The 27,600-nt window shown below is 43.0% G+C and overlaps 1 protein-coding gene across 1 annotated transcript in view; it reads right to left on the bottom strand.

Annotated features, from left to right (window-relative positions):
- Nucleotides 1-27,600, bottom strand: part of UTP20 (UTP20 small subunit processome component) — a 71,511-nt gene that overhangs the window by 1,623 nt on the left and 42,288 nt on the right. Inside the window, exons 32-59 of the mRNA XM_056847420.1 lie at nt 26,969-27,112; nt 25,864-25,914; nt 25,622-25,774; nt 23,860-24,015; nt 22,282-22,422; nt 20,717-20,854; nt 18,515-18,654; nt 17,902-17,981; nt 16,393-16,697; nt 14,865-15,004; nt 14,544-14,700; nt 13,738-13,839; nt 12,351-12,518; nt 11,786-11,952; nt 11,490-11,631; nt 10,622-10,738; nt 9,232-9,402; nt 8,119-8,247; nt 7,432-7,542; nt 6,470-6,549; nt 5,386-5,455; nt 4,652-4,834; nt 3,721-3,852; nt 3,111-3,243; nt 2,757-2,953; nt 2,192-2,263; nt 639-911; nt 84-210 (exon numbers count right to left, since the gene is read on the bottom strand). Of these exons, the coding sequence (XP_056703398.1) occupies nt 84-210; nt 639-911; nt 2,192-2,263; nt 2,757-2,953; nt 3,111-3,243; nt 3,721-3,852; nt 4,652-4,834; nt 5,386-5,455; nt 6,470-6,549; nt 7,432-7,542; nt 8,119-8,247; nt 9,232-9,402; nt 10,622-10,738; nt 11,490-11,631; nt 11,786-11,952; nt 12,351-12,518; nt 13,738-13,839; nt 14,544-14,700; nt 14,865-15,004; nt 16,393-16,697; nt 17,902-17,981; nt 18,515-18,654; nt 20,717-20,854; nt 22,282-22,422; nt 23,860-24,015; nt 25,622-25,774; nt 25,864-25,914; nt 26,969-27,112 (3,979 nt within the window). The remainder of the gene's footprint in view (nt 1-83; nt 211-638; nt 912-2,191; nt 2,264-2,756; nt 2,954-3,110; nt 3,244-3,720; nt 3,853-4,651; nt 4,835-5,385; nt 5,456-6,469; nt 6,550-7,431; nt 7,543-8,118; nt 8,248-9,231; nt 9,403-10,621; nt 10,739-11,489; nt 11,632-11,785; nt 11,953-12,350; nt 12,519-13,737; nt 13,840-14,543; nt 14,701-14,864; nt 15,005-16,392; nt 16,698-17,901; nt 17,982-18,514; nt 18,655-20,716; nt 20,855-22,281; nt 22,423-23,859; nt 24,016-25,621; nt 25,775-25,863; nt 25,915-26,968; nt 27,113-27,600) is intronic.

Here is a 27,600-nt window from a genome sequence, read left to right as displayed (position 1 = left end):
CACTCTGTAAAGCCTCACCACTCAAAAGCAGCCTGATGTAAAAAAGTGTCTTCAGAAATGCTTGACAGCAAAACATTGCTTACCTTGTTCTGCATAGGTGCTGCTGAGCTCTCTGTAGAGAGGAGCTATGATTGTTGGGAGGTACGGTTTCACCTTGTCTTTGCCAAGATCCACTGCAATGGCACCAAGGAACTTAAAGATGCAGGTTCTCTGGAAAGACAAACATGATTTGTCAAGAGACTGGTTCTGAAAGCAAAACAATACTATAAAGTCCTCATTATTTATGTTCAATACATACAACAGACCCTCAATGGCCTCTTGAAAGGAAAAGCAACTTTGGCAGGGGACTATTTAAAATGAAAAAGGAATTGGGGAAGGAGGAATGATTAGACAACCCTATTTCTGTGCCTCACGCTGCCCACCCAGCCACCCTGAGGAGGTCCATCGCTGCCTTTATTGTATATGGGCCTAGGAGAGAAGGAGGGTCACTACATGTTCTAAATAAATAGATGGACCTCATTTCATTTAAACAGGTGATAATAACCACATTTGTGCCTTATGTGCACGAGCCTTTGAATTTGTGGGTATAGCAGGAGTTTCAAATTACTGTGGAACTGCTGAATGAGAAACATACAAACCTTTAAAGGGTCTTTGGGTGAATACGCAGCTTCTCGTTTTGCCATTAGAGAGAGTCTCTTCATCACCCACAATAAAGTGGCTGGCCTGTTTTTCTCTTCTGCCTCTTCATCTCCTCTTTCCTCCACAGCTGAAGTTTCATTCTCGCCTTCACCCACAAAGGCACCCTGACTGCCTGTTTCACAGCACACTTCCTTGTTCGTTTCTTTGCCTTTGTCTGAAGTAGGATCCAGAAGATACAGTACTTTGGCTACAAACAGTAAATTCTTTATAACCTGAAACAGAAAGGGGGAAAATATTCTGTTTTCTAGAATATCAACAAAAGGCCAAACCAAATTAAACATCCATGGGACACCAGCCACATCTTGTGGTCAGGGACCCAAGAACCTCTCTGTTCAACAGCTGCAGGTGGGCTGAAAAAAGGAGAAGCTTTATCAGATACCCTGGCAAGGCTGGCATGCCATAAGAGGCCCAGGGGCTCCACAGGGAACAGGCCGAGCCTAGAAAGTGAAGCCCTCAGTGCTGTTTAGGGGGAGTGTACATCAAAACATTTCAAGTTAATTTCAGATCCAGATTTGGGGAGTGCAAGCTTTTTGTTAACCCAAAATTTTGGGACTCTCTGCCTCCACAGAAAATAATGGCCCTTTAAAATTTAAAGGGATTGGACACACTATAACAGCTGTTTGGCAGACCTGCTTCTTCTCCCTCTTGGCTCCTGGTGCCCAAAAGTCCTCTGAAATTATAGGAGATAAAATCTTCATTACTCCCAGAATCTGGGAGTGTTTTGGATCATTTTGGATATCCCCGAGCCAACCTGAAACAGCTAATTTCTGGTTTATTTTCAGCTCAGTATATCCAAGTGCATGCCCCTGGTGCTATTACCGCAGCCAGCATGTACACAGGAAGGAAAAACATGATCCTGGGGCACCTTGTTCATTAGTATAAGTAGACATTTAAATTCAGCCACTGAAAACCCCCTCAAATGATCAAGCAACTTGAAATGTGGCGGGAATCCAGTTACACGCCATGAAAATTCATTACAGTCTCAAACCAGGATAAATCTCCATTCCCTGACAGAGAGGGAAACGTGATTCATGCTGCAGGAAATAGCTGAGGTCATGGGTGGGGGGAAAAAGGAATCATTGATCTTTTTACTTAGTATAATACAAGCTTCCCAGTGAGTGTATGTACTGACCCCTATACTGAAGAACTCATTACCGGGCTCAGCCTAGCTGACACTAGATGCTTAAACATCTCCCTGCATGTGGACATATTTGTGAACAGTATGTCCCTGCGCTAGTGCTCTCTCCAACACACAAAGTAAGGCCAGCCTTAATGTTAGGGAAGATAAAACTGGCCACAGGGAACAGATTTTTGGTGTACAAATAAAAGGCAGCAAATTATCAAATGTTTAGTCTATTATTCGGTTATTACCACCACTGGAGGTACCACATGAATCTTCTTTGCCTTGAACATCAAAATTCCCTGCTGTCTCATCTGTTCTGGATTATTTCAACCTGTTTTGGAATGCACAATAAACTGCTTAAATCCTCACCTGTTCTCCAAGAGATGGATCCAGAAATTTGGACTTCAGCTGGTGGCAGAAAGCCAAAGCAAGTGTTTTCATCTGTCAAGAGAATAGAAAGTAATTATCCTTCCCATACATATAAGACATGTAGTGCATAGCTCAGTGGTAAAGCATCAGCTAGGCATGCAGAACGTCTCAAGTTCAATATCCAGCATATCTAGGTGCAAGGATAAGGTAGTAGGTGATGTGGAAGACCCTATACCTGAGATGCTGGGGAAAAGCTGCCAGTCAGAGTAGACAACACGGACCTTGATAGGCCAATGGCCTGTCTCAGCATAAGACAGCTTCATCTGAGCCTCTAACAGAAGAAGTATGTATTGCTTCAGAGGTAGAATATAGAAATATCGTAATGAATTGTGCCAGCCTAGCTGCCGTGAATACCCTGCTCTCCAAAGCAGAAGAGGTTCACATACAATGAGGAACCAACTGCACATGGTAAATGACCCGGAAGCTAATGTTTGTTTCAGCCACCTATTGGGAGACTGAAATTTGCAGCGTACAAGAAAGGCCATTTAAGGAGAGTAATGCCGACCTTTGTGTCCAGCTCTCCTGTTAAGAAGTTGATGGCGGATGGCCCCCCGGCAGCTCCTTGGCTCTTTTCCAGATTTCTTTTGCTCCATGTACTGACAAGTTCTTCTGGCTTGTGGGAAGCAAACAACAACCCAAAAATCTGAGAAGCGGTCAGCCACACCCAACTGTGAGGGAACCATAAATGGGACTGGACTTGTCCTGCAGAAATGGGAGAAACAAGATGCATTTAAACGAGACTACAAAGTCCTTTTTGTGCAACAGTTTTTTGTCCAAGCAAATAGTAACTTTTTCAAGAAATACACCAAGTGCTAATAATCTCAACAGAAATACTACAGCAGGAACTTTTGATGCTTACCCCAAATGTCACTCAGAATCTCAGTATGTTTATTTAATTCAAGAACGTTACACTCCTTGATCAGTTTAACGAGCAAGTTAAGGAAACTGAACAGCAATCGGTCTGCAGCCGTTTCTTCAGCTTCATCTCTAACCTTTAAAACACACACAAAAAAACTTTACTAAGAAATGAAAGTCAAGAATCAGAGGCTTGAAGAGAGGTTGCCACAAGGTGGCAAATTTTACTTAAACTGCAATCCCAACGATGCAAATGGCTGTAAAATATATTGGGGAAAAGACACACATCATGTTCCCTCCTAATTTCCATCAACAGTTTGGAAAAAAATATGCATGGATGACATCTCTCAAGGGAACACAAATCTAGCCAGTTTCATCACAAAAATATGCACATACTCTGGTTGTTCTACATAAGTACTTCTTCTCTGAAAGATGACATGTAATGGAATACTTTGTCAGATTATTTCAGTGACCTCCTTTCAGGGACAGCTGGGAAGTTCTTACTTTGGTCAGTCTAAGTAACAAACCCCCCTCACTGGGCCTCACTTTCTCAGTTTCACTTCAGCTTTCCTCCTCTCTTTCCTACAAAGGTCACTGCTGGATAAATGACTTACATCTTCAAAATTCGAAGGATGTATTTCTTTCTCGATAATTGGAAGAAGAGTTCCAAGTCTTTTTTCAAACTCCGCTCCCTCAGCTTCAGCAAATATACCACAAGTGTGAGCAGCTAGCCTCTTGTGCACGCTCTGCCAATAAAGACAATATTGCATTAGTGGAGCATTAAACACACACATGCACAACTCCCAGCTAGCACAATTTAATATTGGTATAGGTGTGTGTGGTAAGTAAAGTGTAGTGATTCATCCAAGACCAAGCCAGGCATGGAAGAGTTACAGGTCCCTGCTGCAGCAGCCAGGGCTTCCCTGGGCAACACTGCAGGGTTGATGTCGGGGTTTGGCATCGCTGAGCAGCTTTTAAGGCCTTGCGGCCTTGGGAGTGCCTGTTGCTGTGCTGCCATCACAACTTGTCCTCTTATCTTCTGTGCAATTACAGTGGTGACCTCCCCCCCCACAATGCACCCGGCCTTCCACTCCTCCTCTGTGCCCTCGCATGCATGGCCCCACCACTGGAGAGGGCAATGGCTGTTCACCTGCCAGCCTGAGCAAACGGTGAGTGAGAACAAATCTGCCTGGAGACTACCAGTGAGGAAGAAGAGTTGGTTTTTATATCCTGCTTTTCTCTACCTATAAGGTGTCTCCGAGCGGCTTACAATCACCTTCCCTTCCTCTCCCTACATCAGACATCCTGTGAGGTAGGTGGGGCTCGGAGAGAACTGTGACTAGCTCAAGGTCACCCCGCAGGTTTCATGTGGAGGAGTAAGGAAACAAACCTAGTTCACCAGATTAAAGTCCACCGCTCATGTGGAGGAGTGGGGAATCAAACTTGGTCCTCCAGATTAGAGTCCACCACTCTTAACCACTACACTATGCTAGCTCAAGAACCTAAGCTGACATAGAAGACAAGAAGTGACCAAAAAAACAGTACCTTCTCACTCTTGAACCACGAGGCAACCAGCGAGAACATCAGGTCTCTTTTCTCAAGGTTGATCTTGCAAAGCAGAGATTTGATCGCCAGGGCCACCATCTTTTTACACTTGACTGAGTCATCATTGACTATTACCATACAAAGCGGCACAAAGAACAGTCCACAATATTGATGCAATAAACCCTGAAGGGTGGAAAAACAATGGAAATAAGGGCACAGACAGAGATGCAGAGGAGGAAGAAAAGAGATGAGGGAGGAAGAAAAGATATTAACACCCTCCCTCACGGATATCTGTGGTCTTTGGGTGGCCAGTCCCTGGGTGGTGACTCCAGGGCTTAGAAATGAATTCCATCAAGTTCAATGGGACCCAAGGAAGTGTGCCAAAGACTGCAGCTATAAAGGCTGTAATATGGAGTTGCAGACTGAAGCAGAAATAGAGGAGGCTGAGCCTCACAACTCATGAACCAAAGGTATCGTGCTAAGGATCTGGTCCTGAGAATATAAACTCTCATCCACTGATAATGAGCTGAGAGGGTTGGATACATGTATGGTTTAATAAAGAAATATTCTTATTACATGCAACCCATTAAACAATTTCCCCTACCCTCACTGCAGCCCATGAATCCTACATGTTTACTCAGCAGTAAGTCTTACCAGGTTCAACAGGAATGACTCCTAAGTCAGTCAAGTATTAAATACCACATGCACTGGTTGAAGTTTAAAAGCAGTATTACCTGAGGGAACATTTCAAAGATGGAAGCAATCATTTCCAATGCAGATTCTCTTCCTGTCTCATATTCATAGCTATGGTGAGATAATTAACAGCGCAGTTCCGTTAGTATCTTCAAGAACAGTCAGAAATAAACAGATTTTCACTATAGTACCTCAGTAGAAAAGAGCAAGAGTCCAGTAGCACCTTAAAGACTAACAAAATTTCTGAATATCTGAAGAAGTGAGCTGTGGCTCACAGAAGCTCATACCCTGCCAGAAATGTTGTTAGTCTTTCAAGTGCTACTGGACTCTTGCTCTTTTCTACTGCTAGTGACAGACTAACACGGCTACCCGTCATGAACTATAGTACCTCAGACATTAAATGCACTTTTAAAAAATACTTTACTATCCTTGTTTAGGAAGGTGTCAACAACGGGCCTTGAAAGGATCTTCTTGCCCCTTTAACAAGGGAAGGGGACGTTAAACATGCGCAGCTTCACTCATAACTGTGATGTAAGAAAGCTTGTAGCAGACAATAGGTATACACTGTGAAGATATTTACAAAAGGGAGAGGTGGGTGCAAAAAAACCATACTCGTTTTTCCCCCTCTGCACCATGGAAAGTTCTGTGGATGGGATGGAACGGAATGGCTCCTGATGCTCAAAGTCAAGCAGATGTGGAAGTAAGAAATGAAAGGGGGTTGATTTACACCTATTTCCTTCTCTCGTTGCAGAAGCCTACTTTGCCCCTCATGCTGTCCTTTGGTCCCCTTTCCTCCAACAACAGGATTTCGGAGAGATCAGACAGCAACGGTGGAAGGGGGGGGGGAGGCAGGAAACTTTCCTTCCACTGATGGAAATACCTTCTGGAACTCTGAATCCGACCCAAATGTCTCCATTTGTTTACACAGAAAAAGGGCACCGTTTTTAGGTACCTTCGTTTGCTTCCAATATTGCTGGGGTTTTATTTTGAGGTCTTGGACCTGAATGGTCCCAAATAGCCCATGCTCAGAATAACAGCCCCAGCCAAGCCAGTGAGAAAGGGTCAACTTTGTGCACACTCTCATTTTTATCAGAATTATACATGCAACAATCTCTGTGTACTCACTTGAGCTGAGCAAAAATATATTCTAGGTTGGGTTTCAATTTTTTACCAAGGGGATAATCAAGAATATATTTCAGGTAAATCTGGTGGGAGAGAAGAAAACAAGAAAAAAAATTATTTTTGTAAAAATTTTTATACACACACACACACACACATTTCTTTAGCTTTCCCAGTGATTAAAAGCCTAATTTAAATGCGATGTTGGCGGGACAGAAGAACTCACTCAGGTCATGTTGCAGAAGTCCAACTTAAATAACTGGACCATCCGTGCACCATTAGCCTGCCAGCACAAGAGCCTTGAGCGGTAATAGTGCGCACATAGTAGCTGAGGGTCCAGTTTAAACGAGACATTGGGGATGTAAAATATCACACAAGTAATTTTTTTTTGCTTGCCATGATCATGTGTAACTTAGGCCAAGGTTTGCAATCTGCATTATTCCAGTTAAGAATATTTGCATAGATTTGCTTTATTTGGGAGACAATATTCTGTCAGTCATAAGGAGGGAGAACAAACTATGTGGAGCTTGGAAGCCAAACCCTTGACGACTGGAAATCTGCTGAGTCTCTCTCTAGAAAAATCTCAAGTCCACCTGAACAATCATAAAGAGCAGGCACTTGCATTGTTTAAAGAAAAAAACGTGAAAGCTGAGGTTTTCAGGGTGAATAAATCTGGGTTCAATATCAAATGCTCTTTTCTGGCCTCCTCCAGAATCCTGAAGGCCTTGCTGGCGTCCAAATCCAAGTTAAAGTAACTTTACTGGGTGTAAACCAAGCTAACCCCAATGACATAGTTGGAACTAACTAAACACTAAACCAAGTGAAAGATCTTAACCAGTATCTGCAACAAACTCTCCTCAGTCGTGACAGAAGAAGGCCTGAGACAAGTTTGAGGTAAGTGCCAGAATGATATACAGTGCCGTTAAAGCTAACCGGTGGGGGGGGGGAGGGAGTTAATTTCTACAAACCTGTCTGCACTGGATTCGAACTTGCTCACTTTGGCCCGTGATGGCAAAGTCTGCAACCTTCTGCATGACACCATCAATTTCAGGCACAATCAATTTTCTCGATAATATAGCCTTGAAAAAAATGAAAAAGAAATCTGAGTCATGGAAATTTTTGTCTGCACTCTTGGTTAAATGCAACACAACTTATGTTCTTTCACTGGTTTTACATGTTTTTTTGCATATCTTTAAATGTTTCTGGACAGCCAGGAATTGATCTAATGCATAGGTACTACTTTAGTGGCTTTTGTATATTAGAAAATTAAGACTCCCAACTATGGATTTCTATGAGGACCTCTGTCCTCTGTGCCCATAATGTAAATGCTAGCTATCATGTATGGTTAAATTGAAAGAAAGAAAAAGTTCCATTTTTAAGCAGACACACCAGAATTTCACGGTATAAAGGCAGCATTCAGAACTTCCATACAGAGCATGTTTAAAACAGTGACAATGACCTTTCATTCTCTGAGGTCTCCTCCTCTGTGCAATATCATCTCATCAACCACAGGCAATTTAAATTCCTCTTGACGTGCATTAAAACGATATACACCCAAGCCATGTTTACCGCACAGCAATCAGCTCTAATGAAAAATAGTGTCGTTTCAATTTCGAGGAACAAATATTAAAAGAAAGTTTGTTATGGTGCAATACCTTTAAGAGCCCAAAGGCAGTGGTTTGTCGTAATGAGTCATAGATATCTTCTTCCGCATATCCAAGCAATACTTGAAGTTGCTTGTCTGTTATGTGACTCTTTGTGTTCCTCACAAGCAGAGACACACACTACAAATTAAAAAAAATGCAATTATATACATGTGATGTTCTACCAGAGCCAAAGGTGGGGCTCCTTACAGAAGATCCTCCCAGTTACTGATATTGATAAAGAAAATGCTTTTCTATTGGTGGCCCCAACCTTATGATACCTAATGTCAAAGACACCATCCATACCACTGGTACTTATAGACTTTTTAGAGGGAAATGTTTTCCATATCGCCAGGCTTTTAACCAGTCTCTGTGATAAAAGTTTTTTCTTAACTTTGTCTGTGAACTGTTTTTTATGATGGATGGTTCCAACAGATCGTTTTAACAGGGCATGATGACTTTTCCTGAGAACTATTTGCAGGCCTTAGAATTAAGTGGCCCACAAGTTTTGCAAATACATCATTTTAAATGTAAACAATAATGAGGTGGAAGGCTCTTCATGGGTTACCTTCTTCTGTTTCCAGGTTTCAAAAAAGCGAGTGTGCAAGTGACTGCGGAACTACAAAATTACCACAGCACTGGATCCCCTATAGGAGGGGTCCCCAACCTTTTTGAGCCTGCAGGTACCTTGGAATTCTGACAGTGTGGTGGGTACAGCCACAAAATGGCTGCCACAGCTTACCTTCAGTCACAGCGTGAAGATCCTTGCGCTGTGGTGGCAGCTGCTGCCATAGCAACATTGTGAACAATTTGCACTGCAAATCAAATCTCCAATGACCAATCAGAAGCCTTGCTGGGCTAAAGCCCCACCCACTTTCTAAAACAGTTGATGGGCACCAGAAATGGTCCCAGCAGGCGCTCACTGGCATGATGTAGATCCCTGCTCTAAAGTATTCTGGATCAGGCCAACAGAGAACGGGCCTTTTCTGCTGTTTTCAAAAGAAAACTGAAGACTTTTCCACCACACAGATTATCCACACTTCTGCCGTTCCTTGCAGCCAAACAGGTTCGGATAGAGCATCTCTGAGAATAAGCACTAGAACCGTGCCTCAGGTTAAAACTTACTTTGAAACAATTTACGACCAAATGGAAATTCTGGCCTTTTGCTGCTCCTGGTTTGGCAAAGTCCTTCAGCAGAAGGAACAGCTGCTTGACCAGCTGCTCCATGTTTGCATCCACAGCAGGCAGAGGAAACTTTAAGATCCACAGAAGGGACTGAAGAGCACCAGTGACCACCTAGGAGGGGGGGGGGGCGAAAGAAAACCTATGTGGGCCAAAGGCAAGTGAGGCTGCAGTCACAAGACCCTGACTGGAATGACGGTCTTAAAGAGGAACCCGTGTTTCTGTTGAGAAATGTATTATCTACCTCCTGCTTTACTTCCACAGAACTCAGTGGAGTCCCTGGGGTTCTTGGTTAGTCTGCCATCCAGGCACGGCCAGGCCTAGACCCGCTTAGCTTCAGCAAGGTTGCTGTATGGCATGTCTGGGACTTAATTTTTTTCAACGCAGCTCTGCCAGAGTCCTCAATATCAGCCATGTTTTGAAGCTCTGGCTTTAACAGCCAGCGTGGTACAGTGGTTACAGCGTCAGACCAGGATCTGGGAGATTCAGGTTCAGATTCCCCACTCTGGCATGGAAGCTTGCTGGGTGACCTTGGGCCTGTAACACACACTCAGGCTAGCCTACCTCACAGGGCTGTGGTGAGGATAACAATGTAAACCGCTTTGGGGCCTCACCAGGGAGAAAGATGGGGTATAAATTATCTAACTGAATGAATGAATGAATGACTATGTAAGCACATGGAACCAAACAGACATGGATCTCTGAGTGATTTGATGCTTACAAGTGCCAATGTTCAAATGTGCCTGAAAGTCATGTTCTCTGAGGGCCAATTTACCCAACTTTTCGTACTCTGGCACAAATACTCAAGGCCAAAATATTAGTAGCATTGAGTCCATTATGAGCAGACATGTGTATTTAAGAAGCCTGCCCCCCATGCGTGCGTTTTTCCCTAATCACCATTTCCATGTATATTGCAGGGAACTCCAACCATTTTGATACAATAGCAATCATTTTGATTCATTATTGCTGCCTAACATGCAGTTTACACCAGAATTTTTGCACCTAAGCACAAAACATGAAAGCCTTGAAACAGAAGTGCCCTTATTTCCAGATGCAGACGAAGGTACTAAGGTGTACTCAATGGTGATGTACCCGTGACTTTATCTTCTGAGCTCTTCTCAGCAGCCATAAGGGTTAGAAACATATTTAATGCAGCCAGACAGTAGACTCAAGCTTGTTGTTATCTACTCTGGCATCTAAGCAATCAGTAGGCAAAAAGTGGGCATTTTTCCAATTTATTTACTTTAGTGGCAGCATGAAGAAAAGAGCTCTGGGAAGAGCTTCAGCCTTTGCATTGCAGAAGAGCAGGTTCCACTGAACTTCAGAATCCTACCTTAACGTCTGTGGACTGAAGGCAGCTGATCAGCAGCTGTACAAAAGGATCTAGCATTTCTAATACATGCCCATCCGAAGAATTAATTTTGGACCTCTTCAGGCTCATGTGGAGCAACTGCACAGCAAAGAAAGTGAAGGCATTACATGCACAGAAGGAGAAGCATCAAGGCACTCAAATGAAAACAAGGGGAAACTTTCAGGTTACAACAGCCGAAGACTACACAGAAGTCATTTAATATGGTGAGATTCTTCAATTACATCTTGGAAATGCCACAGTGATCTCAACAGGGGAATTTACAGGCTGGCCAAGGGATAGGACAAGTGGATGTAAGCGGATCCAGTCCTTACACACATAAGCACAATCTCAAGCCCATGCTGCTCACTTTTTCCTCTCTGGCTACCTAAAAGAAGCTTCACACAGCCCCCCCACCCCACCCCCCGGGGAGATATGACCTGTAAAACAATGAATATCCCTGCACAAATCTAAAATGCTTACTACCTCAAATGTGGGAATGAAGAATGAGAGATGACAACACACAGCCACCTTACAGAGAAAATTATGCAGTGATGTAGGGCATGGCTATCGTCACTAAGGGGGTACAGTTAATCTCCTACCACCTATCAGGATGTTAAGAAAGTAAACATTAATGGGGGTGGATCCCATGACCAGAGGCACTTTCCTCTAGTTCCCTGACACAAAGACACTTGGAAGAGCATACAACAGGAGAACGCTCCTTCCTCCAGGGGAAAGCACCTTCACCAGCGGAACAGATCTGCAAGATCCAACCCATAAACTAGAATGCAGTGATGTGCCCGCATTATATTTAAAAAAGAGCTTCTTTTTAAATGGTTGGCATGCTTCTTACCCGTAGACCCGACTCAACCAAAATGTGCATGTTAGTCCGGCTGCTCACTGGTGCTTTTTGACCTCCCCGAACTGGGGTTGGTGGAAGTAAGAGGCAGCTCTCGGGTTGCAAACGAGGATCTGGAGGAGCCGGGGCTTTTGTTCTGAAAACAAGCATTGATCAGGAAAGGTAAAGCAAACACGTTGCCACTCTGAGCAAAGAAAAGCAAAGAAAATAAATCAGGGTCAAACTTTTCATGAATGCCTGAGAATGAGTTTGACTTTATAAGAAAAGTTGTAACTCCTAACTAGACTTGCCTTGCTTTCTCTGTTATTAGTGGCAGATTTTCACTAATCAGGCCGTGGCTGAGCAGAAGGATACATTCGGCAGTCATTGCTTTATTCATTATTAATCCAGACACAATGCGGCGTAGAGTCTCATGCACCTTCCGGGACATCTTTAGACTGGTGGTATTCTCTAAAATCTGCAAGTCAACATCACAAAAATCACCTTAACACTCAGGGTTCAAACATACAGTTTCTTCTTAGAAAATATGATTTGGTTATAAGGAAGGAATGGGGATGGACGAGCATTCTTGGACTGGAGAGATCAAATCACCCAAGCAGTCATGAACCTCAATGGAAAACCTTGGGGCAGTCACCATCTCTCTGCCTAACCTACCTCATAGGGTTATCATGAGGCAAAATGGGGCGGGCGAGGGGAACGTACACCGCCTTGAGCTCCTTGGAAGAATTGTAAGACAAAATAAATACATAAATGCTTCGTCTGCCCACTGCTGCATGTTCTGAAAAGGCACGGCCTCCCATATCCCTCTTTATTTTCACACACTGGCATCCCACTGAAAATTAACTGTACTCTTACCTCTTTCAATGGTAGAATAAGCTTAGTCATGTGGTCTTTTCCGACATACTTGGCAAGGATTTCATAGGAATCGTAACTCTTGCTTCGGCGAGCTTCCATTGCTTTGGAAACTATACCTTTCACTTCCTTCTCTTCAGCAACTTCCCCAAACAGTTCGTGATTGAAAATCTTTTCAGAAGATATCGAAGAGTTAACAATATCAGAGCAGCCATTATTTCCTCATATCCCCTGTTGAATGTATTGGCCTGTATCCAACCACACGTCCTGAAATCTTAAGGGCACTTTTTTTTGAAGGAAGGACAGCAAGTTCTTCTGATTTCCACTTTGCCCCTATCTACTTCCTGAGGGTTCATTGACCTTCGGGAAGAAAATCTAGAGGGATTCAGTGTGAAGCAGGAGGGAGGAATCAGCAGAAATCGCACTGCCTTTTCCAAAAAATGTAAGCACCCTTGAGGCTATGGAACTGTAAGGCTGGATACAGGCCATTAGCACCAAAAGTTTAATGTTTTAATCTGGACCTCCTTCCACTGAAGGAACAAAAGATGCAAAAAGGGCAAGGAGAAAAGAGACAGAATCTCCAGCTGGTCAGCTCCTGAACCAGGATACCTGGTGACTATACAGAAGGCCAATAGTCAGTGTGGCATAATGATTTCAGAGTCAGACTGGGGCTGGGGAGATATGGGTTAAAATCCTCTTTAACCCATGTAGCTGTGACCTTGGGCAGTTACACATCCCAGGATGAAGAGGAAGAGGAGAGAACCATATACCCTAAGCCTCTGGGAAGGATGGAAAGATAAAATATTTCATAAATAGACACAGCTGTAACATCTCTATCCACCCCAATTAACTCAAGACCAGAGGGATGGACTGAAAGAACTGTGCAAGGAATTAAAAAATCTGCTAGGGCTGCAATCACTTGCGCAAAAGTTCACACAGGGCTATAATTAAGTAGTCTCTGTAGCAGTTCTCACACTTCCACCTGTGCCAGAGGTTGCGCAAGCTCTTTTGCAAGCAGGTTGTCTTGGGGTTCACTTTTCTCAGACAGTGTTCCAGTACAAGGTATAAAAGAGCTCTTCCACGACTAGAAGACACATTTCCACGTGCGAAAGGACACCTTTGGTCCCACCCAAGGCCCTGATCAGTGGAATCAAAGGCTGCAAAACTCAGTTTGAAAAGTGGAGAATATTCCACCTGCCCCTTTACTTCCTGCAAAATGACTTGTCACTTATTTGGGCTCCTTTACGAAGGATGATCTCACCCAACTCAAAACAAAAAATAACCCTAGCATAAAGAAACCAGCTCGAGCCAGTAGTTGCATCTCCAAAACAAACACTCCTTTCGCACCTGGCACTGTGGACAAACACCAGTTTCGACTCGAGTAACTTACTTCAACCATAAGTTCTAAGCAGGAATCCAAATCTCCAACATTAAGCCTATTACTGGCAAGGCCTTTCAGCAAGAGGTGGACAGTGAATGTCAGCACGTGCACCTACGCAAGGGGAAGAGATCAAATTACTTTCTGGCTGTTCAGTGGAAGGATAACACAGATGCATCACTGGAACGGGACAGAGATGATAGCCACATCCTTCTGAGCAAATTTAGTACTGCTAGCTATGAAGTCAACCTGCTGTACAATCCAGCATTTCTCAAACTTCTGTCCCCCTCTGCCTTCTAAACTTACTCGACCTTGCAACTCAGCACAAACATCTGTCCCACAGCAGAGTGCGTAGAGATCCTTGCACACAGCTTACAAAGATCTTTGGACTGGATCACGGAACTAAGCTTGTCATTACAAAGGGGAATAGAACAGGATATCTCTGATCCCCTTCTTAATACAGGAAACACAGCATTAGAAAACAGCAGCAGTTCTTCCCACATTGGGTAGGCATGATGAGTCAAAGTGAGGGAGCAGTGGCCTCGAAGATCCTCTGCTGAAAGGTGTTCAAATGACCCATGTCTTGATGGCCACAGGAGGAAGGCTCCAACTGTCTTAAGGTCATATCTCCACCCACACACCCCTCACACAAACTTCCCTCCCCCTTTCAGGATTCTGTATCTTGCTCTACAGTTTGAGAATTGGTGGTATAACCTTGCTGTGCTACTCAGCTAAGGAAGCAACAGTTCTGATTTGCCCAGTAAATTTCCTCCCTCTCTGATCAAGAAATACAAGGAAGAAGAAAACCAGGAAATTACTTGGTAACCATGGACAAGGATTGACTGCATCTCCTTTAAGACATATTGGAAGTAGTGTGCTCCCAAAGCCTCCATCATTTTCATCAGGGTGTTACGCGCAATATCCCGGATCTCCTGTGCTCTGTTTCTCAGGAGAGAACAGACTTTCAGGAAAATGCTGGAAACAAAGAAGGGCAAAAAAAATCACCAATCGGAGTAGAATTGAACCTATGCTTAACTGGGTTGGGCTGTATTCAAGAGTATGGACTCTCTCCAGCAAATTGATAGTATGCTATATTTCTACTGTTCAACAGAATTAACATTCTTGAGAGAGGAGGGTACCTTGGCAAATTTTCTTCCATGACATCTTTTGGAAGAGACTGCATCAGCTTGACCATTGCAAAAGCCAGCGGCACTCGAACCACCTCTTCGTCATTCACAACTTTGGATTTCACAAGCTTGTGCTCTTCATCTCTTTTCACCTGCAAGATACAAAGACAAACCCTCCTCAAAATCATCTACCAGAGAATCTGATTACCCCCCTCTTGCTGTACAGCAGTCTTAGACCTACAGCAAGATAGAAAAGCTGGGCTAGCTGCTGAAGTGACAAATTTTTAGTAACAAATTCTTCCCTGAATAAGGCTAGGCAAACATCAGAAACATGCAGGCAAAACATACCCAATTAATTGTGTGATGTTTACAAGTGATTTCAATGATACAGAAATATAGCTGCTGGGGGAAGGGGGAGGAGGGAAAAGATGGAAGAGAAGGTGCCTGCTCTGTTTTCAACTACACAGGAACTGGATAACCCCCACAGTTGAACGTAGGGTTGCCATATGCTCATTGGGAGAAGAAGATCTCCTGCCCCCAGCATCCATGCCAGCACTCCAATGGTCAACAGGTAAAAAAAATTTTTTAATTACTGGCTGTGTGGTTATTTCTATGAAAAACCCAGAAGTGACATTAGTCCTCTCTAGGAATTGCTGGGTACACTATGGTAAAACCACAGAGTTCCCAGCAATTCCTAGAGAGGGCTGACGTCACCTCTGGGTTTTTCACAGAAGTGATGTCACACCATTGCTGACTGACCCCATGTTCCTGATCACCCAGACTCCTCCTAGTTGCCAGACACGGCTTGGTAATCAACTGGAGTTGATCCAGTGATCAGAACTGTGCATGCATATATGGGGGAAATCACCTTACACTGGAGCGGTTAACGTAACGTTACTTTGTACAGCAAGAGGAAGTGAGTAGGAAGCCAAGGCCGGACATCCTTTTTGGCCCGAAGATTACCACACAAGACATTTCTGCCCTTGGTGGGATTCTCAGTGTGCATCTCACCAACCCCTACTGTAAGGAATAGCCTTAGCAAAATAGAATACTGGTTTTGTCTGGTGTGCCAGCCAGTTCAATAAATGTGCCTCACCCTTACCCCAAAGGCTCAGATGGTGTTCACACAGGGAAGTGAAAATATACACTCGCTTTGCATACTCAGAGAAACAACACAAGCCATGAGTAACTCATAATTTTGTACTTTGGTATTGTGCAAAGTGGGAATTCTTTGCACCTCCCTTCTGAGAAGATATGCAGGTTCCACCTACAGAAATGCATTGTTGGCTTGCAACAATGGGCTACTTTGTGGGCTTCAGCTGCTGCTGCATGGATGGATAGCTGGATATTATTCTCCAAAATACCGATCAATAGTTATGGCAAGCTTTATACAAAAGCTAATAGTCTTCCCCTCAAGTCATACTTCCTGGTGGGTTTGAACCAGGGGTGGGTGGTCTGGAAACCTTCAGCTCTTACATGATCAGAGCTTCAGCCACTTATATATACTTAGATTACAATGAAGTATCTAAAAATTATTCACCTTTGCAATGATACATCTGTGCAATTTTGGCAAGATGTTCCCAGTTACTGTTTCTTGAATATGTTTGATCAGACACTCCAATTCTTCCTTACTCCTAGGTAGGATGGAGATTGCTTTTGTAGTTTCCTGGCAGTCTTCATTTTCTCTGTTAGCAGACTGATCAGACAGAGAACCAGTAGGCCCCTTCTGCTTATCAGCATCCTCTGAAAGGTTCTTGATAGTTTCTTGACCTTCTCCATCGCTCAGCTCCATCTCCGTAACTTCATTCTCCATTTCAGGCTCAGCATCCATGACTTCTACAGCTGCTGGGAAGGGGGGGAACATAGCTCATTGATCGAGTACACAATTCAACTGGAGATACCAGGATATAGCCTGGAACCTCTACCTGAGACCCTGGAGAGCCACTGCTGGTCTGAGTAGACCATACTGACTTTGATAGACCAACAGTCTGATTCAATATAAGGCAGCTTCATGTGTTCACGTGTGTTCAACCTCATTGATCGAGTACACAGTTCATCTGGAGATGCCAGGATTTAGCCTGGAACCCCGTGCATTCAAAAGATCTCTGGTGGTAGATGTCTGGAAGACCTTGAAATGCAACTGCCAATCAGAGTAGACAATATTACTGAGCTAGAGGGACCAATGGTTTTACTCAGTATAAGGCAGTTTCATGTACTTAAAAACCTATGATTGTTTTGGAATAAGAAAGAAGTTCTTCACAGAGATATTACAATGGCCATCACGGACAATGCCAAAGTCTAATGGAAGATTTATGACTTTCAGCTATATGATCCCATTTCATAGCTCTTATTTAGTGCATTAAGCCTCATCAGACATAAATGGGGGGAAGGAGGATAACACCCCTCCCCAAGCACGTCAGCAGAAATTAGTTCCATGCAAATGATTCCTAGGCAATTGGGAGTTGTGCAAGACCAGATGTTTCCAGTAGATGAGACCCGCTGACCCTCACTGTAACTCAGCATTTGGGGAGCTTTCCAGTACAAACTTTGCAAGCCACAAACCAAACAAAAACCACAAATCCAAGTAAGCTACAGCCAAACACACCTGAAACTGACTGGCAGTAAATTCAGGAGAGACAGAAGTCTTCACACAAAACAGCATCAGCTTATGAAATTCACTGCCACAAAATACAGCGATGGCCATTACCTAAAATGGCTTTAAAGAGAGAACTCATGGAGGATCAATTTACCAGTGGCCATGATGGCTAAATGTTCAGAGTCAAGTCTATATAATAGTTGCAGGGGGGAGGGGGGCATGCTTTGGCCTGTTCATAGGCTCTCCAGGGGCATCTCACTGGACACTCTGAAAAACAGGATGCTAGATTAAATGGACCTATGGTTTGATCCAGCAGGGTTCTTCTTATATAGTTACACAGTCTGCTGTAGCAAAAACAAGAGACTAAACTAGGACGTCTCAATCAAATTTATTGCAGCATATTGTCTGTGAGTTAGTAGCCCATTTCATCAGAGGCATAAATGATAAGTTTACCTTGATTCTCAAGCATCTCAAGCTGCTTTTCAAGAGTTTCATGGTCAAAATGAAATGCTTCCAGCACCGTAACTAGCACACTGTAAAAAAAAAATTAGGAGTACAATGGTCTTTTATCCAAAAGCTTCCAACTTTTAAAAGGGATCATGAAGACATAGGACAGAAAATACCCAATGGCACCATAATTAAAAAAAAGAAAACCTTTTCAAGTAGCACAACTGAGCAACCCAGCCTGAACACTGCAAAAGCCAGGGCAGTTACTACAACCACCCATTCTTTTGATTCAACGAATGAGGAAGTGCATACAGGATGTGAGATTATGGCTAGTGCAGATGCAGCCCAAAGCAAAAAGCATCACAGGATATGGCAAAACTCTAAAGAACAGCCCAACTAGTTCTGCATCCCCAAGAGGGTTTGGAACTTCACTTCTCAAATAACAGCTCCCTCTACAGCAAAACCTTTTAGAACTGAAGGAGTTCTAGAGATTAAGTCATTTCAGGATCATGCTGCTCAAATAAATCCAAGTTGAACACACCCAAGCCTGAAGGAGTCCTCTGAATCTTGTCCAAGGGGAATTAAAACCACACAAAATCGAAAGTGACCTTTATCTTACCTGACACCCAGTTTTTGATTGATCTGTCCAGTCTGCAAGACGTGTATGAAATGTTTCAAATGATAGAGGTACGCCGACCAAGAAAGATGTCTGCAAACAGCTCCTACCACTTCAACCGATGCAGTTACCATGTTTTCATGCTACGGAACAGCAAAGTCGTCTTGTCGTCAAACTATACAGGAATCTGCCTAAGCCAGCAAAGCACATTGGGTATAGTGCTGTGACTAACTGTGCCAACCTAAGCAGTTACATCCTTCTAAATCCACTGAAATCAATGGGATGAGAAGGGCACAATTCTGCTAACCGCTGCACTTTAATCCAGGAACAATCTGGTTCAGCTGTCACCTCTGCCACAAATTCACTCTCTCTTAGCCTCTTCCTCCAATGGACAATCTGAAGACAAGTAAACTGGCCAACCCTGCTGGTCTGCTTTGAGGATTACAGCAAGATAAGATTATGAAGCACTTTGAACACCTAAAGTGTTCATACTTATAGTGTTGCATAAATGCTAAATATTAAAATACAAGTGGGGACAAGGAACTTGCAGGGAGTGGTGATCTTCCCCACTTTTGCTTCCTTCCCTTTCTCTATCAATGTGCCCCCTCTCTCTTTCTGCCCACTCTCCTTCTCTATCAATTTTTCCCCAACCCCCCTCTTTCTCCTACCCCTTCTCAACCTCACCCTCTCTTTCCCCCACCCCTTCTCAGACAATGTTTCTAAGAACAAGTCATGTCAGACTAACCTGCTCTTTTTTTTAGAAAGTTACTACCTTTTCTGCATCAGGGGAATGCTGTAGACATAGTTTACCTTGATTTCAATAAAACTTTTATAAGGTTCCACATAATATCTTTGTAGACAAGTTGGTAAAATATGTTTTGGATCCTATTACTGTTAGGTGGATCTGTAACTGGTTGACAGAGCACATCCAAAGAAGGCTTGTTAATGGTTCCCCATCCTCTTGGAGAGAAATGACAAGTGGAGTGCCTCAGGGATCTGTCCTGGGCCCTGTGTTGTTCAACATCTTTATACATGATTTGGATGAAGGAATAGAGGGGATGCTTATTACATTTGCAGATGATACTAAATTGGGAAGGGTAGCAAATATGGTAGAAGACAGAGTCAGGATACAGGATCATCTTGACAGGCTGGAGAATTGGGCTAAAACTAATAAAATGAATTTCAACAGAGATAAATGTAAAATTCTGCATTTAGGTAGGAAAAATCAAATGCATAATTTTAGCATGGGGGAGACTTGGCAGTAGTATGTGCAAAAAGGATCTAGGGATCTTACTGGACCATACAATGAATGTGAGTTAGCAGTTTGATGCAGTAGCTAAAAATGCAAATGCGATTTTGGGCTGTATCCACAGAAGTATAGTGTCCTGATCACACGAAGTGATGATATTGCTTTACTCTGCTCTGGTTAGACCTCACCTAGAGTATTATGTTGTTTTGGGCACCAAAATTTGAAAAGGCTATAGACAAGGTAGAATGTGTCCAGAGGAGGGCAATGAAGATGGTGAGGGATCTGGAGACCAAGTCCTATGAGGAAGGAGCTCGGTATATTTAGCCTGGAGAGGAGACAACTGAGAGGTGATATGATAACCACCTTCAAGCACTCAAAGGGCTGTCATATAGAGGATGGTGCAGAGTTGTTTTCTGTTGCCCCAGGTCAGACCAGAACCAATGGGTTGAAATTAAATCAAAAGTGTTTTCGGCTAAACATCAGTAAAAATGTCCTAACAGTTAGAGTGGTTCCGCAGTTGAACAGGCTTCCTTTGGGAGGTGATGGGGCTCTCCTTCTTTGGAAGTTTGTAAGCAGAGGCTAAATAGCCAACTGACAGCAATGCTGAGTCTGTGAATTTAGGCAGATCATGAGAAGGAGGGCAGGAAGAGTTGCATCAGTGCTTGGCTCTCGTAGCCCCTTCTTACATGCCCAGGGTAATACCAATCAACACTTTGGAGTCAGGAAGCAAGTTCCTTTTAGGAATAGTGCTAACTGCAAACAATCCAATTCTAAGAGATATTGAATGTACAAAAATATCATAATAATTAATTTGAAATTCATTCCAGTGTTCAGTTTTTCCCTTCAAGTAGGAAAGGTCTCCTGTTACATAAAAACCACTTACGTTGTTACCAGAAATGGGTCTCTAAGGCCACAAAAATAAAACTAGCTTTCCCCCAACACATCAAAAAACTCACCTTGAGCATTTTCTCATCAAAAATGGTAGTTGTTGCATAAGGCATAATGTAGTTCTGAAGAGACTTGGAAGATAGGGTAATTTTGCCTTCAGTTATCTGCTTAGCCAGTTTCTTCAAGGCTCGCGCTCTTCTGTGGATCTGAAAGACACAAAAGCATGTCATTAAATATTTAGTCAACTATTCAAGAGCTGAAACTAACACGATCATTAATCGTTCTTATTACCAGAATACATCTGATTTTGAACTTGGCCTCAAAGTATGGATCAAAAAATCCAAACACTGAGGTCACTTATGGAAAGTTTTCCAGTGGCAGCATGGCTGCAAGTCACCATCACCACTCCCCAACTGATGGGGGGCCTGGATAGGAAAGCAGCAGACTTTCTGTGCTAAGCCCAGATCCCCAATCAGGTTGCCAGGAGTGGCAGGGAAGGCTTGGAGTGGAGAATGCACCATGCACACATCCCACCCCAAGCTGCCACTGAAGGCAGGGCCCAAAGGACTAGCGATGAAAGGGAAAATGGGGTGTCCCTCCCCTCTGAGTCCTGGTGGGTACTCTGCTTGTTTCATCTATCACCGGACCCTTTAGGATAAGTTATTCCATGTATCTCACTCAATTTAGACTCTATTCTTCTAAACCACTGGTTCCCAACCGGGGGTCCGTGGACCCCCAGGGGTCCGTGAGAACTAAATTAAGGTCCGCAAAACAAAGTTATAAACCCATAACAAATTAATATTTTCAGTTAAAAGTTCTCTATTATAAAAATATATATTCAAATATTATTCTAAGTTTAATGTTTAACTAACACTTATGATTAAAGTTTATTTTCAAATTCTTGGAATTTTTATTTTGAACCTTGGGGTCCCTGCACCAAACAAAAAAGTCCTAGTGGTCCCTGGTCAAAAAAAGGTTGGGAACCACGGTTCTAAACTGATGTTCTGAATAAGGGAACGAGTCAGACTCAGATTACATAAGCAATCTTGAGTCACTGCTTTTTGAAAGTCATTTTAAGACTCTCTTGAGCATGAACCAGATTACGTTTAATGACAATACATCCTTTTATGCAACACAACCAGATAGGGATAGAAATGAACAACCATGAACGTTTTGCTGTGGAGAACAACAAAGCATTTGCACCGATTCCCATTTGCTAACCATTAGGGACAACTAACGGGGAAGAACATCAGCAAATTGGTTCTCGTAGGTTATCCGGGCTGTGTAACCGTGGTCTTGGTATTTTCTTTCCTGAGGTTTCGCCAGCAGCTGTGGCCGGCATCTTCAGAGGAGTAACACTGAAGGACAGTGTCTCTCATCAACAAAATCCCACAGGAGCTGTGCAAAGGTGTGGGAATGAACCACGTGCAGCTTGCATTCCTTTCCATAGGGCTTGTGCACATGGTTCTGGCAAGTGTTGAGTACCATAAGTCACGTACAATGGCGTTTGTTGTACAAGGTGAAGATTTTGGACCTTCATATCAGTTCACAATACAAAAGTATTACCTTTCCACTATCACAATAACTAAAGATGGTAACTGAACAGTGAGAATGGAACGGTGTTGCCTGTTACCTGAATATGCTTCATATTTTCAAAGAAGTCCATCTCTGGATCATGGCAGTCGGTCAGCTGGACCAAGTCATGAAACTCTGGGTGTTTGGGGAATGCTTGAATCAAGCAGGAGAGCAATGACGTGTAATCCTGCTGAATACTCTGCAAGGAACAAGGGAGAAAAAGCCAGGAGAAATTACAACACAAGACTGAGACCTGAATGTGTTAAACATTCCTGCTCATATCCATGTTGTATTATTCTATAGAGGACAAATATCAGCCACCATTTTCCCACAAAATGCACTCCAGGTCCTTTCCACCTGTTTATTCTAGTTAGTGCAGAACCCTTTCATTCAAGATACACTGGTATAAAGGACCAATGCACGTGGAAGGGAAGCAGGAGCAAGCAAGCAAGCTGGCCCCGCCTCTTCTTACATGCATTTATAGTATGTATCACACACCTGTGCACACACAAGCTGTACACATGTAGGTGCCATTGAACCAATCCAGAAAGAACATTCCTGGATGTTCTACAGCTCATATATGATAAATACAGCCAATGTGTAGAGGCCATTCTCACTATATGAGCATTTGCCCTGTACCCCAATGTCTTGTACAGGATTACTGTCTTGAATCTCACCTAGAATTTCCTCATCCAGTGGGAGTCCTCTGATGTCCCCTGCCCAAGCTAATCTTGGGGTGCCACATCCCCGAGCAGCAGAATTTCAGGGGGTGTTTTGGGCTTCCACAGGCAGGGGCAAACTGGTAAAAATCACCCCCTCCTTACATCTGTGCAAAGTTCAAACAGGATCCAAGCCATTGTTCTAGCCATTCAAGATCTATTATAGATGAAAACTCACTTTTCCCCACCACCCCCTTCAGAAGTGATGCAACAGTGTGCCCCAGTGTATCTTGTGTGCAAGGGTTAGTTCTACACTGCCTTTGGAAGAGGCAGATGCTCTCATCCACACAGGAGCTGGAATATGGAAAGCAGTGACTCTTTCTAACATGCAGTGACTGTAGACTGAAGGGGGTGAAGGCAGAGAAAGAAAAGAACACAGGGCAACAAGCAAGAAAGCTTCTTCCACATTTCTACCAGCCAGGGGTCAGTACTATGTGAATAAGGCACAATCACAGCAGAACTGAAAAAAAAAGCCCACAAGATTTTAGGTCAGTGTTTGCTGGGGGGGGGGGGTGTAGGTCAACACAGCCCAGATATTGGGGAATTTTTTAGCACAGCAGTAATAACAACAGTAACTGTTATTGGCATCTTCCCCGTTTTTTTGGTACTATGTTTATATGTTTTTATTGAATCATTGCATATACACTTTATTTTACATGTTTTCAATGACAAAATGTTTTAATATTTGATGCCTTCTGCCTTGGAGACCCTCTTTGGGTGGAAAGGCGGCATAGAAATGTTTTAAACAAATAAAACTAATACAACTTATAAGCATCATGAGGGCACTGCAAGTAGCTTATGGGGCATGTTTACTCAGAAGTAAGCCCCATCATGTAGTACACAAGCAATCCTCTTGCACAAAAGTCACACACACACACCCTCAGTGACAGACGGTCACATAGAGCTGGGCTTTTTACCTCTGTCTTGCTCTTCAGCCCTTTCCTCAAAGCTTCCAGAAGAGTGCGCTGGATTATTTCCTTGAATTCCTCTTCCTTGTGGTCAGTTTCAGCTAATAATCTAATAATACCGTTCAAGCAGAGGATGGCGCTGTCACTCAGAGACATCTCCCCTAACTGAAGAAATAAAGGGATTAAGACACAAGGAATAGCAAGAGCGATAAAAAACAATATTCAAAAATGTTCATTGTGTGTGTGAATATAATTACTAAGTAATCCCAAACCAGCTCCTGAACAGTTTGAAACAATTGGAATGGGGATCATATCCCAGGCAATGTTCACCCCCACAGCATCACTGTGCATCTTTTACCATCTTCCTTTTCCCTTCCAAGCCCTGAGCTCAAGCCAAACCTTACTCACAATGGCTACATTCTGACGTCACCAATAAACCTGTGTGTGTTTCTGTGACGGGCACAAACCTGGCCTGCTAGCACCGCTTGCACGGTCCCCCCTTCCTTCCTTTGCACGAGGAGGGAAAAAGCCTGGTTCCAGAAGGCTTAAACTGAAGTTTAAGCTTAAACTTATTTGGAATAGATCCAAACAATCTACTGCATGCAGGAAATCACTGAAGTTGCTCAGCCACCTCTTGTTCGATCACCTTACTCAAAAATAGTAATTAGTAGGGCAACTATTACATCAAAAAACCTTATCCTCATTGTTTTTTTCTCTCTGAGGACATTTTCCTGTACAATTTATGCTCAGGGGACATGGACAGCAGATGTTTTGGCTAAGAAGCAAAGCAAAGAGAAGGTTAAACTGAAGGCGCCTGGGCTAACTGAGATTTGTTTCTGCCTCGCGAACCAGGAAATGGGTTGTCACGGCAACCTGGAATTTGAGTCAAGACTTCTGAAATCAGGGTGTCTTCAGTCATGCACCACATGGGGAAGGAAGGAGGCAGCCTGGGGCACCAAGCAGTACAGCTGCCCATGATGAACAAACACTGACCTGCCCCATCCCATTCGAAAGCAGCCAAGAAATGAAAATGGATGCTCAGTGCAGTTTCCTTGGGGGTCTTTTGGCCATCAGGGGAAGGAAGAAATAAACAATGGGGATTCCTCTTTGTTGCTGTAAAGTTAGAGAAGTCCCTGAGGATACATGCTGAAAAAGCAACTTGTAGCCAAACTTTAGTACTGACTAATCTTCAGGGATGCATTGCTAACAGGCAGATAAGAATGGAACTGCGCAGCGGCTAACTATGCAAAGTTACCGTTCCCATTCATGTACAGAGTGGCATACATTATGGTTTGTACCAATAACCACAGGATGATTGCCATCCACTCCAACCTAAAAGGTAGGATGGACCTACTCCCTGGCTCCCAGCTGTGAAAAACCTCAAGCCATTGCTGACAGGGAATCTCTAGTAAGCTACAAGCTAAATGCTAACTAGGTACAAAATGCAAGTCCAAATCAAAATACATGCCTAGGACAGGTTTATTATTCTTTTGTACAGGATGCATAGTAAGATGAATGGGACTCTCTGGGAGAAGGCTGAAGCATATGAAGCTGCCATAAAGAGTCCATATATCCCAGAGCTGCCCACAACTAACAGAGTTCCTCCAAGGCTACAGATAGGGATCTTTTCCAGTATGCTAATAATGGGGGGATTGCACGCAAATATTTAAGCGCTCCTAAAATGATCAAAAGAGCCGTAAAAAGGGAACGCATTCTAAACAGCACCATCAAAAAAGCCAGAGCAGGTTTTTTCCATGCAGGTATTGCTCACCTGTATGGTGTAGAAACAGTTATGCATAACTGGAATCAGGTAGCTGACATCCATGGTTCTCATCTCCTTGATATGAGAAGCAACAGCTTGAAAGGCTGACAGGCGGACGTCAAAATCAATGTCATCCAGATGTCGTGGATCAAAAGCATTCAACTAATAAGATAGACAAATGAACTAAGATTTAACTCAAACAGTTGCAAAATAAAAATTGGTACATAAAAATCAGGGGAAACAGCACATACCTGAACAGTATCTGTAATGTATTTTAAATCACTCTCCAAATCTGCAAGAGTCTTTAAAAAATGAGGGAAAAGGTCCTTCGTTAAAGATATATTTAACAAACAACTTCAAGAGTTACTTCATACACAAGGGTCTCCCTGGATAATCACATATGATTAGCAAGAAACGCAGACAGCACAATTATATGAGAACAAATAGAAACCTGTGCATTCTTTGCACATGATGAGATGTACTTGATGAGATGGCCTCCCTACCTTCCCCCCTTCAGTTTTAATTGACATATAGGGGGTGACCTGGCTGCCTGTCTATGATACCGTAGCAAGTTGTTCACCATCAATTTTAATTTAGTTGGATAATAATCTAGCAGTCTGTATTTTATTATGAGGTTTTAATTTATATTTATAGGTATGGTTGTGATTTTATTGTTGTTCCCCACCCTGAGCCTGGTTTCAGCTGGGGAGGGCAGGCTAGAAATATCATCATCATCACCACAACAGTATACCCTTTGTGGAAGAAACAACCATCCAGTAAAAATGGCATGATTCAGTGACCACTAGTTAATTAAAAGTAACAAATCTCAATACCTCCTTCCTACATAAAACAATATTTTGAGAGGATTTTTAACCTATACCTCCTCAAGCATCTTTCCCCTAAACTTCAAGGTGTTTTTTTTTCAGATTTTCTTCAAAAAAGGCTGCATCTACCTGTTAATTTTGGTTGCTCCTTTTTTGTACATCCTCCAGCTTTACATAGGCATAAATACCTATGTTTTGTGAAATGTTGACACACCATTCTTTTGTCCCAACTATGCTCCACTTAATGTCACCTGCTATTTTGTTACTCATCAATTCTGGTGACATTTCTTTGGAATGCCTCACTATCTGCTACGAAAACTATATTTCCCACAGTGTCTGGTATCTCTGGGGGGAAAACCCTCTGAAAACCCAACCTCACCACCTCAGCCAGGGAAGGGAAAGGGAACAGGGATGAAAAATGTAGGGGTAAATTCACGAGGAGAACGTGGGGGTTGGGGAACCTGTAGGCCCAGCTGCTGGGGCAGGGTGACCAATCATTAATGGAAACTATAGACATAGCTCATATACATACCTGAAAAACTGTACAGAGTGTCTGACGAGACAACTTGTTCTGAACAACAGAAAACAGTTTTGCCAGAGGTTTGAGGAAACCTGCTGGATTCAAGCAGTGCTTCAGCAGATTTTGTACTGTTTCCAAGATGTCAATCTCTGTATCCTGAAAGAAGCAGTTACTTTGTGAAGCTAATGTTGTGGGAAGAGACTTTATGCAGTCCTCAATTAATCTTTTTTATATAAAATGTATATGTCAGAGATATCAAGCAAGAGCTAGTGAGTTAAGTACAACAGCCCTCCTATTTCCACTATCAGTACCCAAAAAACAACAACTTGATAACGTTAATTAGATATTAACATTCAGTTGTATGAGGACAGGTAACTGCCAGAAGATGTTTATCACATTGTTCCACAAACAAAACAACAAATCAATAAGGTAAATAGCTCTGGAAAACAAAGCTCCATTATAAAAAGGAGCACACACCTGCACAACCTTCTTACATAAGCTCAGTGTCCCCATTTGCAGACAGACCAATGCTCTAGGTTTCAGCATATACTTTATTAGGCATTTGTGAAAGCTCTGGTCAATGGATCTTATAGGCAGGAAAGCAAAGAGGACGGGAGAGCCTTTCTTCACAAATATGTAACCAT

Source organism: Euleptes europaea, chromosome 3 (assembly GCF_029931775.1).
Source record: "Euleptes europaea isolate rEulEur1 chromosome 3, rEulEur1.hap1, whole genome shotgun sequence".
Classification (NCBI taxonomy): Eukaryota; Metazoa; Chordata; class Lepidosauria; order Squamata; family Sphaerodactylidae; genus Euleptes; species Euleptes europaea.
This window is presented reverse-complemented; position numbering and strand designations above follow the sequence as displayed.